General features: G+C 48.5%; 1 protein-coding gene across 1 annotated transcript; it reads left to right on the top strand.

Moving 5' to 3' along the window:
* Positions 1–12,604: 12,604 nt before the first annotated feature.
* Positions 12,605–14,083, top strand: LOC127916605 (C-X-C chemokine receptor type 2-like; the record flags this gene model as incomplete). Its single annotated transcript, XM_052498909.1, has 1 exon — positions 12,605–14,083. A coding segment is annotated over one exon (1,083 nt), but the record flags the coding sequence as incomplete, so codon positions are not given.
* Positions 14,084–14,368: the final 285 nt, after the last annotated feature.

Genomic DNA, 14,368 nt, shown 5'->3' with positions numbered 1-14,368 from the left:
AGGGACGGCCAGGTCTTGGTAGATTTGCAGTGGTCTGATACTCCTTCCATTTCAATATTATCGCTTGCACAGTGCTCCTTGGGATGTTTAAAGCTTGGGAAATCTTTTTGTATCCAAATCCGGCTTTAAACTTCTTCACAACAGTATCCTGGTGTGTTCCTTGTTCTTCATGATGCTCTCTGCGCTTTTAACGGACCTCTGAGACTATCACAGTGCAGGTGCATTTATACGGAGACTTGATTACACACAGGTGGATTGTATTTATCATCATTAGTCATTTAGGTCAACATTGGATCATTCAGAGATCCTCACTGAACTTCTGGAGAGAGTTTGCTGCACTGAAAGTAAAGGGGCTGAATAATTTTGCACGCCCAATTTTTCAGTTTTTGATTTGTTAAAAAAGTTTGAAATATCCAATAAATGTCGTTCCACTTCATGATTGTGTCCCACTTGTTGTTGATTCTTCACAAAAAAATACAGTTTTTATATCTTTATGTTTGAAGCCTGAAATGTGGCAAAAGGTTGTAAAGTTCAAGGGGGCCGAATACTTTCGCAAGGCACTGTACTTGCTATCATTTTAAGTTAGCATATAAAACAGCAATCCCGCCTCAATCAAGTCACGACTAACTCAATCCACATCTGCATTGCTTGCTGTTTGGGGTTTTAGGCTGGGTTTCTATATGGCACTTTGTGACATCTGCTATAAACTATTGCAGCATAGATGCTGGAGGCTGAGACAGGAGGGGTCGGGAGACACGTTGGCCTCGTCCGACGACACCCCCGGACAGTGCCGACCAGGCAGGATATAACCCCACCCACTTTGCCAAAGCACAGCCCCTACACCACTAGAGGGGTATCCGCAAACCATCAACTTACTACTCTGAGACAAGGCTGAGAATAGCCCACAAATATCTCCTCCACGGCACGAACCCGAGGGGGGCGCCAACCCGGACAGGAAGATCAGGTCAGTGACTCAACTCACTCAAGTGACTCACCCCTCCTTGGGACGGCATGGTAGATCACTAATAAGCCAGTTACCCAGCCCCTGTAATAGGGTCAGAGGCAGAGAATCACAGTGGAGAGAGGGGAGCCGGCCAGGGTTTACAATCTTTTGTAGGTGTTAACTGCTTTCAGTTCCCTTTATTCTCCTGGTTAGGGATTAGATAATATATTCATAGTCCTTGGATTAGGGCCTATGTGTTATTTATTTGTATTCTCCCCAATTTCGATCTTGTCTCATCGCTGCAACTCCCCAAAGTGCTCGGGAGAGGCAAATGTGTCCTCCGAAACATGACCCGCCTAACCATGCTCCTTAACACCCGCCAGCTTAACCTGGAAGCCAGCTGCACCAATGTGTCGGAGGAAACACTGTTCAACTGGGGACCGGGGTCAACCTGCAGGTACCCGACCCACCACAAGAAGTCACTAGGGCACGATGAGCCAAGTACAACCCCACCGGCAAAACCCTCCCCTCACCCAGTTGTGCGCCGTCCTATGGGGCTCCCGGCCGGTTGTGGCACAGCAGAGGAATGAACCCAGTTCTGTAATAACGCCTCTAGCCCCGCTATGCAGTGCCTTAGTCCACTGCACCATGGGCCTATGTGTTTTAGCACTGCAGGAGAAAGAGACCCATTACCCCGTACGGACCCATTACCTCCTAGACTGGTAGGTTACACTTCAAGAAGCTTCTGACCACTTTTGCATGAGAGTATCCAAGTCAGACTGTGGAGAAGTCCTCTCAAACAGTAGCTGTCTGTCAGACATGCATATTGTTTGTGAACAGCTTTTATTTTGTTATAGCCACCTATCACCTATTTTGTTATAGCCACCTATCACCTATTTTGTTATAGCCACCTATCACCTATTTTGTTATAGCCACCTATCACCTATTTTGTTATAGCCACCTATCACCTATTTTGTTATAGCCACCTATCACCTATTTTGTTATAGCCACCTATCACCTATTTTGTTATAGCCACCTATCACCTATTTTGTTATAGCCACCTATCACCTATTTTGGGATAGCCACCTATCACCTATTTTGGGATAGCCACCTATCACCTATTTTGGGATAGCCACCTATCAAACAGGTCAGTTTATTTTTGTTCTCAGTGGGGCAGTGGTTAAGGGCGCTGTACTGCAGCGCCAGCTGTGCCAGAGACTCTGGGTTCGCTCCCAGGCTCTGTCGTAACCGGGAGGTCCGTGGGGCGACGCACAATTGGCCTAGCGTCGTCCGGGTTAGGGAGGGTTTGGCCGGTAGGGATATCCTTGTCTCATCACGCACCAGCGACTCCTGTGGCGGGCCGGGCGCAGTGCGTGCTAACCAAGGTTGCCAGGTGCACGGTGTTTCCTCCGACACATTGGTGCTGCTGGCTTCCGGGTTGGATGGCGCTGTGTTAAGAAGCAGTGCGGCTTGGTTGGGTTGTGAATTGGAGGACGCATGACTTTCAACCTTCGTCTCTCCCGAGCCCATACGGGAGTTGTAGCGATGAGACAAGATAGTAGCTACTAAACAATTGGATACCACGAACTTGGGGAGAAAAAAAAGAGTAAAAATTTAAATAAAAAATTAACTTCTTTACTGCTATATTGTCCTTTGATAATGGATTCCTTGAGCCACTGAGACAGACAGGGCATTAGAGTTACGCAGAGTGGAACCCAAGAGCAGACTCAGACAAGGGGACTGGGATGAAGTAACCAAGGTATTTATTTAAACACAGGGGGAAGATATAGTGCAGGCCAGGGGAAGCTCAGTTGTAGGAAACCAGGTGCTGAGGCTGAGGCTGGAGCGAGAGGGGTTGGGACAGGGTAAGCAAGTCCGAAGGGGAATCCAAGGGAGTAGTAGAGTGGGGAATCCAGGACAGAGTAGCAGGAGGACGAGATGTGGAACTGGAGACATGGACCAGAGTCAGAGCGGGTGGAACTGTAGTGGAGAGGAAAACAGCATCAGGCAAGGAAAACAGGCACAACAGGATCTAATCATAACAAACAGCTAGAAGTGTAGACTGACTGAGCAGAGATTACAATCTGGCAGTGTGGAAGTGGCAGGACTGAGTATTTGTAGAGGTCTTGATTATGGAACAGATTGCAGCTGGTGGGGATCTACTCTGACTCTAGCACACCTGTCTCTACCCACATGGGGAGAGAGAGAGAAAATGGAGAGAGTACAGAGGGAGTGGTGGCAGATCAAGGAGACACAGGATGAGCAGTAGAGGGCGTTGCAGGGGCAGATGTGACAATTATTTTAATGATTAAGGTGATGTCATTGAAACAACAGGTGTTTTATTTTTGCTTATTGGTGGTTACCTGATCATGGCATGTATTTTATCAATGCATTGAATATATATTGTTGTCGCAAATGTGCTTGTTGACCATTGATAGCTGAAATATTCTTGTCTACTTTTTTGTGTGCGTTCATCGCTTGAGAACCAAATATTTCCACATTCTAAGAAGCTTTACACTTGACGGGCCTGAGGAGCATAATGTTGTAAGGCATCTTACCTCACTTCCTTCCCTGTACAAAGAGTTTGCAACACTGACCAAAGAACCCAGTGTCTTCTGCAATGACAGTAATTGACGTGCATGCAATTTGAGCATATCACGTAAGTGACACTTAGAGGACATGACCTAGACATGGTGTAATGTAGGTCACAGGGATGTTAATGACAGACATGTAGACCCTCTCATCCCACGGCAGCTCTACCCAAGATTACCATTGTTCTCTGATACCTTAAGAATAGATATCACTTACTGACAAACTCAAGGTTTTGTTTATTTGTGATCATCTGTGTGTTTGTGAATGCCCACATGTATTGCTACTTTGTTGCTGGGGGGAGTTTTGTCTGTACAGGTGGTAGTTCACAGCCCCAGGTACTTGTTTAGGAAGTAGTTGAAATGTTCTGCGGTGAATACTTTGTTTGGCTATATCATGTAAGACCAAAGTGCAGACTGTGTGAAGTATCAATGTTTAATGTAACAACAGGGACAGGCGAACGACAGGTCAAGGCAGGCAGGGGCCGATAATCATTAGTAGGAGCAATGGTACAGGACGCCAGGCAGGCTCAGGGACAGGCAGAGTTCAGTAATCCAGAGAGGGGCAACGGCTCAGGGTCAGGGTCAGGCAGACTGATCAGGCAGGCTCAGAGTCAGGGTCAGGGACAGGCAGACTGATCAGGCAGGGTCAGGGTCAGGGACAGGCAGAGATCAGTAATCCAGAGAGGAGCAAAGGTACAGGTCAGCAGGCAGGCTCAGGCAGACTGGTCAGGTTGCGCTTGAACAAACAAGACGAAATGGCACAGACAGACAGAAAACACAGGTATAAATATCCAGAGGATAAGTGGGGAATATGGGCGACACCTGGAAGGGGTGGAGACAAGCACAAGGACAGCTGAAACAGATCAGGGCGTGACATGTTAGGCCAAGCCGACTAGCTATGGATCATAGCCGGGGTTGTACTGGACTAGCGTGTGTGTAACTATTAGGCCCATTGGTGCTCATCTTAAAGTGGTACTCCAGTCTCCTTTTAATCTCATTTACATTTACATTTACATTTAAGTCATTTAGCAGACGCTCTTATCCAGAGCGACTTACAAATTGGTGCAAACACCTATGACAACCAGTGGAACAGCCACTTGCATCTAACCTGATTTACTTAAAAGACACACCTCAGATGGTCCAGGCATCCTCACGAGGATGGCATAACACATTCTCATCAGACCAACTCCTTGAATGCCCTACTCCTTGAAGTTTGCAGTTGTGCCTATAAAACACTATTGTACCATTTACTGTGTGCATTTGACTGTATTAATACTTGGGATATTGCTTTAAAAACAGTAAAAGTTCAAAAATCACTGGAGGATGTCTTTAAGTGAAGATGTCTCAACAAAGACAAGGGCATCAGAAGTTAAAGGCTAGTCTTTCTCTGTCTGTCTCTATCATATTATATTTAGTAATGTGCTCTCAGATCCACCAACAGCTGACAGAAAAAGAAACTGCCTAAAAAGTTGCAAACTGCTGTCAAACTTTTTAACAATTCAATGAAAAAGTGGTGTATGACTTTCATTTCTTATTATTTAAACAATTATTTATTATAATAAATAAATAAAATGTTTATCTGTAGAGGTAGAGTTTCTAAATGCAAAACGTATCTTATCATCCAGTGGAAGTTAAATGATCTGTCTATTGTGGCAAACCTCTTCAAGGTTAGGAGCGTTTGTCACAAACTAAGTGGTAAACTGTCACCAAATCACCCAAGAATGAGAGTTCTTTCGAACAGGACAGTACCTGTGTGTTTGTTTCTCGGTCCTGGTCCACCCAGGCCGTAGGCGAGGTCAAGGATAGCAGGGTTCGGTACACGAATCGGGTTCTCGGTAGGTCCAGGTCCAGGTCCAAACGCCAACAGGTAAGTCCAAAACAATCCAGCTCATACACGGTAAATCCAGCCAATCTCTATAGTCTCTTTCTCTATTGTTCATAGCTCCTTCCAGCACTCTCTCTTCCTCTTCCTGGTTTTTCTTGACCCTTCATCTGTGAGTCGGCTCCACCTTCTGAGGGTTCCCCTTGCTTCTGGGACTTGTAGTTTTGGCGGTCGGTCATTTTGTGATCTGTAGTTCTGACAGGGGTGGCCATTTTAGTGATCGGGCAGAGCCCGTTTATTAGTTCTGCTCTCACATATCTGCCACTTTTCACTCAACCCCCTTCTTTGCCACATATCTCTCCCCCTAGATCCGACCCCCTAGGTCGCGCTACCGCAGCAAAATATGCATGCATGCGGGATAACCCATCCCCGTTTCCCATTTCCTTCCCTGCTCTGTGTTTCAAGTCAAAATGAAACGGTTGTAGACTCAAAAACCACCGCATCACCCGAGCGTTCTTCTCTTTAGCCCTATGCATCCAGGTGAGTGGGGCATGGTCACTGATGAGGGTGAAGTGGCGCCCCAGCAGGTAGTACTTCAGGCTTTCTAGAGCCCACTTTACTGCCAGCGCCTTTTTCTCAACGACTGAGTAGTTGGTTTCCCGTGGTTCCAGCTTCCTGCTTAAAAACAGGATGGGGTGTTCCACCCCTTCTACCTCTTGGGATAGCACTGCTCCCAAGCCGACCTCTGAGGCATCCGTCTGAACCACAAACTCTTTCTCAAAGTCTGGTACCACCAGCACTGGGTTACAGCAGAGAGCCTCCTGTAATGTCCTAAATGCTTTGGTGGCCCTTTCATCCCATTTGACCATGTTTGGCCCTCTGGCTCTAGTCATGTTGGTAAGTGGGGTGGCCACTGTGGCATAACTTGGGATGAACTTCCGGTAGTAACCGGTCAGCCATAGAAAGGCTCGGACCTGCTTCTTATTTACTGTTTTCGGCCATTCTCTAATTGCCTTCACCTTCTTATGTTGGGGTTTGATTAACCCTCTTCCCACAGTGTATCCCAGATACTCTGTTTCCTCTAACCCCACATAACACTTGGCAGGGTTTGCCGTGAGCCCTGCCTTTCTAAGGGCATCTAACACTGCCTGTACCCGGGGTAAATGGGATTCCCAATCTGGGCTGTAGATCCCCACGTCATCTAAATAAGCTGCGGCGTATGCTTTGTGCGGTTTTAGGACTTTGTCCATGAGCCGTTGAAAGGTGGCTGGGGCCCCGTGTAAGCCGAATGGATATGACGGTGTATTGAAGCAAACCGTCAGGTGTTGCAAAGGCTGTCTTTTCTTTGGCCCTGGGGGTCAGAGGAATTTGCCAGTACCCTTTTGTCAGATCAAGGGTCGTAATGTACCGAGCATGAACAATTTTCTCCAGTAGTTCATCTACTCGGGACATGGGGTAGGCATCAAAATTCGAGATTTCATTTACCTTCCGAAAGTCGTTACAGAACCGCAAAGACCCATCGGGCTTGGAGACCATCACAATTGGGCTAGACCACTCACTATGTGACTCTTCGACCACTCCAGCTGTCAACATTTTCTCAGTCTCTGCTCTAATCGCGGCCCGTCGAGCCTCGGGTACCCGATATGGCCTCATACTCACTTTTTTCCCTGGTAGGGAAACGATATCATGAGCCGTAACCTCAGTTCGGCCAGGTACCTCTGAAAACACATCTCTGTTTTTCTGGATCAGGGACTTTACTTCCTGTACTTGCGCTGGGGACAGAGTGGGTGAAATATTTACTTCGGCTGTCTCCTGAATGTGTGTGGGGTATGTGACCATTAGTGTTTCTCTCTCTCTCTCCATGCTTTTAACAGGTTTATGTGATAAATCTGTTCCTGGGGCCGTCGACCTGGCTGTCGGATCCGATAATTGACTTCTCCTATTCTCTCCAGTACTTCATATGTCCCTTTCCATGTGGCTAGTAGTTTACACTCTACTGTGGGGATCAGCACTAACACCTTATCTCCCGGTTGAAATTAACTCAGGGTAGCCTGCCGGTTATAAGTGTGCCGCTGGTGTTATTGTGTTTGTCTCATGTGCTCTCTGACAATGGGCATGACTGTGGCTATCCTGTCTTGCATTGCCGTGACGTGCTCTATGACACTAGTATACAGGGTGGATTGGTGCTCCCAGGTTTCCCGGGCAATGTCTAAGATTCCCCGGGGATGCCTCCCATATACCAGCTCAAAGGGAGAAAACCCAGCGAGGCTTGAGGAACCTCTAATGGCAAACATCAGATATGGCAACATGCAATCCCAGTTTTTCCCATCCTTTTCGATTACCTTCCTGAGCATTGACTTCAGGGTTCGGTTGAATCTCTCAACCAGCCCGTCCGTCTGAGGATGGTAAACCGATGTCCTCAACTGTTTCACCTGCCACAGTTTACAAAGGTCCACCATAAGGCGGGACATAAAGGGGGTCCCCTGGTCGGTAAGGATCTCCTTTGGAACCCCTACCCTGGTGGACAAGAGCACTAATTCCTTTGCACTATTTTTGGAAGTCATCGTCCGAAGGGGAATGGCTTCTGGGTAGCGAGTGGCATAATCTAGAATGACCAGAATGTATTGGTGCCCTCTGGCGGATTTGGGTAGTGGGCCCACTAAATCCATCGCTATCCTCTCAAATGGCGTTTCGATTATGGGGAGTGGCACTAACAGGCTTCTAAAAGCTGGTCGGGGAGCTGTTAACTGGCACTCCGGGCACTCTCCACAATGTCGAGCCACTTCAGCTTGAATTCCTGGCCAGTAAAACCTCCTTACAATCCGGTCTCGGGTTTTATCGATACCAAGGTGTCCACCCAGAATGTGCCCATGAGCTAGATCCAGTACTGTCCTCCGGTACCGAGTGGGAACCAACAACTGTTCCACCACATCAACCCCTATTTTCGAGACTCTGTACACCAAACCCTTTTTCCTGATGAAGTGGGGAAAACTATTAGGCATCATCCCACCATTTATGGGAGTACCATCTACGACCTGCACATCTGCTCTGGCTTGTTGCAGGGTTGGATCCTAGTTTTGGGCCGTCCCAAAATTAGTCAAGGACTCTGCCAGGTCTGCTGGTTCTAGATCGTCTTCCTCTGGATTCAGATCGACCCCAGCCCCACTAGTACCAGGCTGTTCGTTATCAGCGAGGTTTGCCACTTCATCCTCCTCCTCCCCTACTAGCACCTGTGATGTTGTCCCCTGGGAGACCTCTTTTCTTGGCTTTGGTTGAAGGCCCCATGCTTCTTCCTGCTTGGTCAGGGTTGTTGGCTTCTCAAATATGCCATTCTTGTGGCCTAACTTCGGAAAGTTAGGAAAGTCTCTACCCAATATTACATCATATGGCATCTTTGGGACCACGCCGACCTCATAATCCAGCAGACCGTCCTCTGTTTGTATGCTCACTAAGGCCGTGGGGTACAGACGGGTATCCCCATGAATGCATGTAACACTGATATCCTGCCTTGTATCCAGTTTATGAGTCGGCACTAGGCCTGCAACGACCAGGGTTAGCATACTGCCGGAATCCAGCAGTGCTTCAACCTCTTTCCCTTCAACCTTCACCCTGCACATATGTTTGTTTCTTGATCTTTCAAGTACAGTGGTTACAACAGGACATGCATACCGTATATCATCTTCATTTTCACCAAGGTTACATTGCATTGGCTCTTCTTTAATAGGGCAGTAGGCTGCAATATGTCCTGGTTGATTACAATTGTAACAGATAATAGGGGTTCGGGGGGGAGACCCCCTCGACACCCAGTCCCGGTTTCCGTTTTTTCCCTTAGTGTCTCGGCCTGATTCTGATTCTTTCCTCATGGCCCCACGCTGCTCTCTTCCCCCTCTATATGTTGGGACAGCCTTCCCCTGTCCGCTGGATCGCCCATGCTTGGGGAACGGGAATCTTTCCTCCTGTGCCTGCTCAGCTGTTCTTGCCGTACAATACCGTTCAACCAGGCCCACGAGATGGTCGGCGGAAAGTACCTCGTTCTGGCCAACCCATCTTCTCACTTTCTCACTTCCTGGGGTAGACCTCGCTGAAACTGGTTGCGTATGATGGTCTCGACAATCTCGGCGGATGACCGGATCTCTGGTTTCAACCATTTCCGTGCCAGGTGAATCAAGTCGAACATCTGTGTTCGTGGGGGTTGTTCCGGTCGGTAGGACCACTGGTGGAAGCGGTGTGCCCTCACAGTATCGGTCACTCCCAGTCTAGTCAGGATCTCCCCCTTTAGTTTATCGTAATCCTGTGCATCTTTCAACTCCAGGTCGAAATACTCTTTTTGAGCGTCCCCTGCCAGGTATTTTTTTATTTTTTTATTTTACCTTTATTTAACCAGGCAAGTCAGTTAAGAACAAATTCTTATTTTCAATGACGGCCTGGGAACAGTGGGTTAACTGCCTGTTCAGGGGCAGAACGACAGATTTGTACCTTGTCAGCTCGGGGGTTTGAACTCGCAACCTTCTGGTTACTAGTCCAACGCTCTAACCACTAGGCTACGCTGTATGGTGCCAGAAGCCCTGCCCATTCTTCTTTCGGCCACTTCTCCCTCTCTGCCGTCCTTTCGACGGTGGTAAGATATGCTTCCACATCATCCTGCGCTGTCATTTTTAAAGAAAATGATTGGCCCTCCTCTGGGTATTTGCAGCTGACAAATGAAGCAGGTTCAGTGACACAATATTGGTCACTAAACAGGATATCTCGACACTTCCATCTGAGCTCTGATGTCTTTAAAACAGTGGCAACTCCCTCTTCATTATCATAGAACTGGATGCAAAGATGACAGGTGAGAACTTATATAGTTTGTAAATACTCATTAAATTCAGATGGATGGATGGGTGGGTGGATGAAGGGATGGATAAGGTGGATGGATGGGTTTGGGTGGATGTATAAATGGGTTTGAGTGGGTGGGTGGGTGGGTGGGTGGATGGGTTTGGTGGATGGATGGATGGATGGATGGGTGGATGATGGATGGGTTTGAGTGGATGAATGAAAGGATGGGTTTGGGAGGATGGATAGGTTTGCGTGGATGGATGAAAGGATGGGTTTGAGTGGATGGATGGGTGGGTGGATAGGTTTGCGTGGATGGGTGGTTTTGGGTGGATAGGTTTGGTAGATGGCTGGATGGGTGGATTTGGATGATGGATGGAAGGATGGATTAATGGATAGGTTTGGATGGATGGGTTTGGGTGGGTGGATGAATGGATGGATGGGTGGGTTTGGGTGGATGAAGGGATGGGTTTGGATAGATGGTTGGATGGGGTGTGGTGGAAGGATGGATGAAGGGATAGGTTTGGATGAATGGGATTCGGTGGATGAGGTTGGGTGGATGAATGGGTGAAGTGATTGGTTTGGTGGGTGGATGGATGGATGGGTGGGTTTGGGTGGATGAAGGGATGGGTTTGGGTGGATGGATGGGTTTGGGTGAATGGATCGATGGGTGGATAATATATGCCATTTAGCAGACGCTTTTATCCAAAGCGACTTACAGTCATGTGTGCATACATTCTACGTATGGGTGGTCCCGGGGATCGAACCCACTACCCTGGCGTTACAAGCGCCATGCTCTACCAACTGAGCTACAGAAGGACCATGGATGATGGATGGGTTTGGTTGGATGGATGGATGAGTTTCCTTGGATTGATCAATGAGTTTAGGCAGATGGATGGATTAGTTTGGATGGATGAGTTTGGCTGGATGGGTGGATGGGTTTGGGTGGATGAAGTGATGGGTTTGGATGGATGGATGAGTTTGGGTGGATGGATGGATTGGGTGGATGAATGGATGAAGGGATGGGTTTGGATTGATGGGTTTGGGTGGATAGATGGATGAAGGGATGGGTTTGGATGGAAGGGTTTGGGTGGATGGATGGATGGGTTTGAGTGGATGGAGGGGTTTGAGTGGATGGGTGGGTTTGGTAGATGGCTGGATTGGTTTGGATGGGTGGGTGGATATGTTTGCGTGGATAGGTTTGGTAGATGTTTGGATGGGTGGATGGATGGGTTTGGGTGGGTGGATGGATGGTTTGGGTGGGTCGATGGATGGGTTTGGGTGGGTGGATGGATGAATTAATGGATTTGGATGATGGATGGGTTTGGGTGGATGAAGGGATGGTTTGGGTGGATGGATGGGTTTGGGTTGATCATGGATCGGTTTGGATGGATGAAGGGATAGATTTGGATAGATGGATGGGTTTGAGTGTGTGGATGGATAGGTTTGGGTGGATATATGGATGGATGGATGGGGTGGGTGGATGGATGGATGGATGGATGGATGAAGTGATAGGTTTGGGTGGATGAGGTTGGGTAGATGAATGGGTGAAGTGATGGGTTTGGATGGTTGGGTTTGGGTGGATGAAGGGATGGGTTTGGATGGATGGATGGGTTTGGATGGGCTTGAGTGGGTGGATGGGTTTGGGTGAATGGGTGTATGTATGGGTGGGTTTGGGTGGGTGGATGGATGGGTGGGTTTGGGTGGGTGGATGGATGGGTGGGTTTGGGTGGGTGGATGGGTGGGTTTGGGTGGGTTTGGGATGGTGGATGGATGGATTAGGGTGGGTGGCCAGATGGATGGGTTTGGGTGGCTGGATGGATGAGTTTGGATGGATGGAGGGGTTTGAGTGGGTGGATGGATAGGTTTTGGTGGATATATGGATGGATGGATGGGTTTGAGTAGGTGGATGGATGAAGTGATGGGTTTGGGTGGGTGGATGAGTTTGGGTGGATGGATGGATGGGTTTGGGTGGATGGATGGATGGGTTTGGGTTTAGGTGGATGGGCTTGGGTGGATGAATGGACAAAGGGTTGGGTTTGGATGGATTGATGGTTTGGGTGGGTGGATGAGTTTAGGTGGAGGAAGGGATGGGTTTGGATAGATGGATGGGCTTGAGTGGGTTGATGGATAGGTTTTGGTGGGTTGGTGGATGAATGGATGGGTGGGTTTGGGTGGGTGGGTTTGGGTTGGGTTGGTGGATGGGTTTGGGTGGGTGGATGGATGGATAGGTTTGGGTGGGCGGGTGGATAGATGGGTTTGAGTGGGTGGATGGATGGGTGGATGGGTTTGGGTGGGTGGATGGAAGATGTGATGGATAGAAAGAAGTGTACAGAATATCTGTTGACTGTATAAGAAGCTTTAGATAGAATAACAGTATAAGACTAAGTGATCATATCATAAAAAGATCCCCACTGACTACTGTTTTCCCCATCTCCAACAGAGGTCCTGGACTATGATTATAAGCCAGACTATGACTATAAATCAGCCAATGACTCCTATTACTTCAACATCACCTCCTTTGACCTGGACTTTAACACATTGTCCTGTGCAGCTCAGCCCCTTTCTCCCGGTGCTGTCATATTCCTGTGTGTCCTTCACGTCGCTATCTTCCTATTGGCTGTTCCTGGTAACCTACTTGTGGGGCTCGTGATTGGCTTCAGTAAACAGTCCCTGACCCCATCCGACGTCTATCTGTTTCACCTGACTGTAGCTGACGGGCTGCTGGCTCTGACCCTGCCCTTCTGGGCTGCTGCCACGCTCCACGGCTGGATCTTTGGTGACTTCCTGTGTAAGTTCCTCAGCCTGGTTATGGAGGCTAGCTTCTACACCAGCATCCTGTTCCTGGTGTGTATCAGTGTCGACCGCTACCTGGTGATCGTTCGCCCTGCCAAGTCCCGTAAGGGGCGCCGAAGGGCCTGCAGATGGTACGCCTGCACCTTCATCTGGGCTCTGGGGAGCGCCCTCTCTCTCCCTGCCCTCTTCAACGATGCCTTCACGCCCCAGAGTGGTGGTCCTCCGAGGTGTGCTGAGCACTTCGACGTCAGCAGCGCCATCCACTGGCGGCTCGCTACTCGCGGCCTACGCCACATCCTAGGGTTCCTGCTCCCACTAGTCATCATGGTGGCGTGCTACAGCATCACCGTAGCCCGGTTGCTGCAGACGAGCGGCTTCCAGAAGCACAGGGCCATGCGGGTCATCATTGCCGTGGTGTTCGCCTTCCTCCTGTGCTGGACGCCGTTACACATGACGGTGATGGCCGACACCCTGATGAGGGCCAAGCTGGTGCGCTTCGACTGTGCTGTGAGGAACAGGGTGGACCTGGCCCTCCAGGTCACCCACAGCCTGGCCCTGGTCCACAGCTTTGTTAACCCAGTGCTGTATGCCTTCGTGGGGGAGAAGTTCAGGGGGAACCTGGGTGCCCTGGTCAGGAAGTCACGAGGACCAGAGAGGGGGTCGTCGTCTCGATTTAGCAGGTCCACATCCCAGACCTCAGAAGGGAATGGACTGTTATGATTGATCTGACAGTTTGTCCCCACATTACTTTGAATCAGGGTTGGGGTCAATTCCATTTCAATTCTACTCAATTCAGGAAGCACTCTAAAATTCCAATTCCAATGCTTTTCAATGAGGACATTTTTTAAATCGAAATTTGGTTCACATTCTGAACTGACTGGAATTGACTCCAACCCTGCTTTGAATAACGTATAAGATTGTCCCTTTGTAACATATTGTAACCTAACATTCCTTGCCTGACATTGAATATGTGCTGGCACTATCAGGCTGCAGACTCAGATCCTGTATGTATGTGTTCTTTAATGTCCCTCCATATACTATTGCCCCTGGTGTCTGTACATGTATATAATGCCCTCTGTTGTCTGTTGTATTAGGTAATAAATACCCTGTGCTGTTGTTTGTCTAAAGCTGCTTGATAAGACACCAGACACATTTCCTCAACTCAACTGTGATGTGTCCAACTAGTTCCAAATCTTTCAACACTCAAGAGTTAAAACCGCACAGGCTATAATTGGCTCCCTTCTAGTGTTTGGTATTAAGAAGGCCCTACAGCCGGTTTATTACCCATATGTTCTGTTATTACTAAATGACTATTACTCCCATTCACCAGCAGAGGGCAGTCATTACATGGGTCTGAATGGGATACCAGTTCTGACTGCTCCATAGGCCTCCTGATTAGCT

Source organism: Oncorhynchus keta, chromosome 37 (genome assembly GCF_023373465.1).
Source record: "Oncorhynchus keta strain PuntledgeMale-10-30-2019 chromosome 37, Oket_V2, whole genome shotgun sequence".
In the NCBI taxonomy this organism is placed as follows: Eukaryota; Metazoa; Chordata; class Actinopteri; order Salmoniformes; family Salmonidae; genus Oncorhynchus; species Oncorhynchus keta.
Note: the sequence above shows the minus strand (reverse complement) of the source record. Positions and strands in the feature narration are given on the sequence as shown.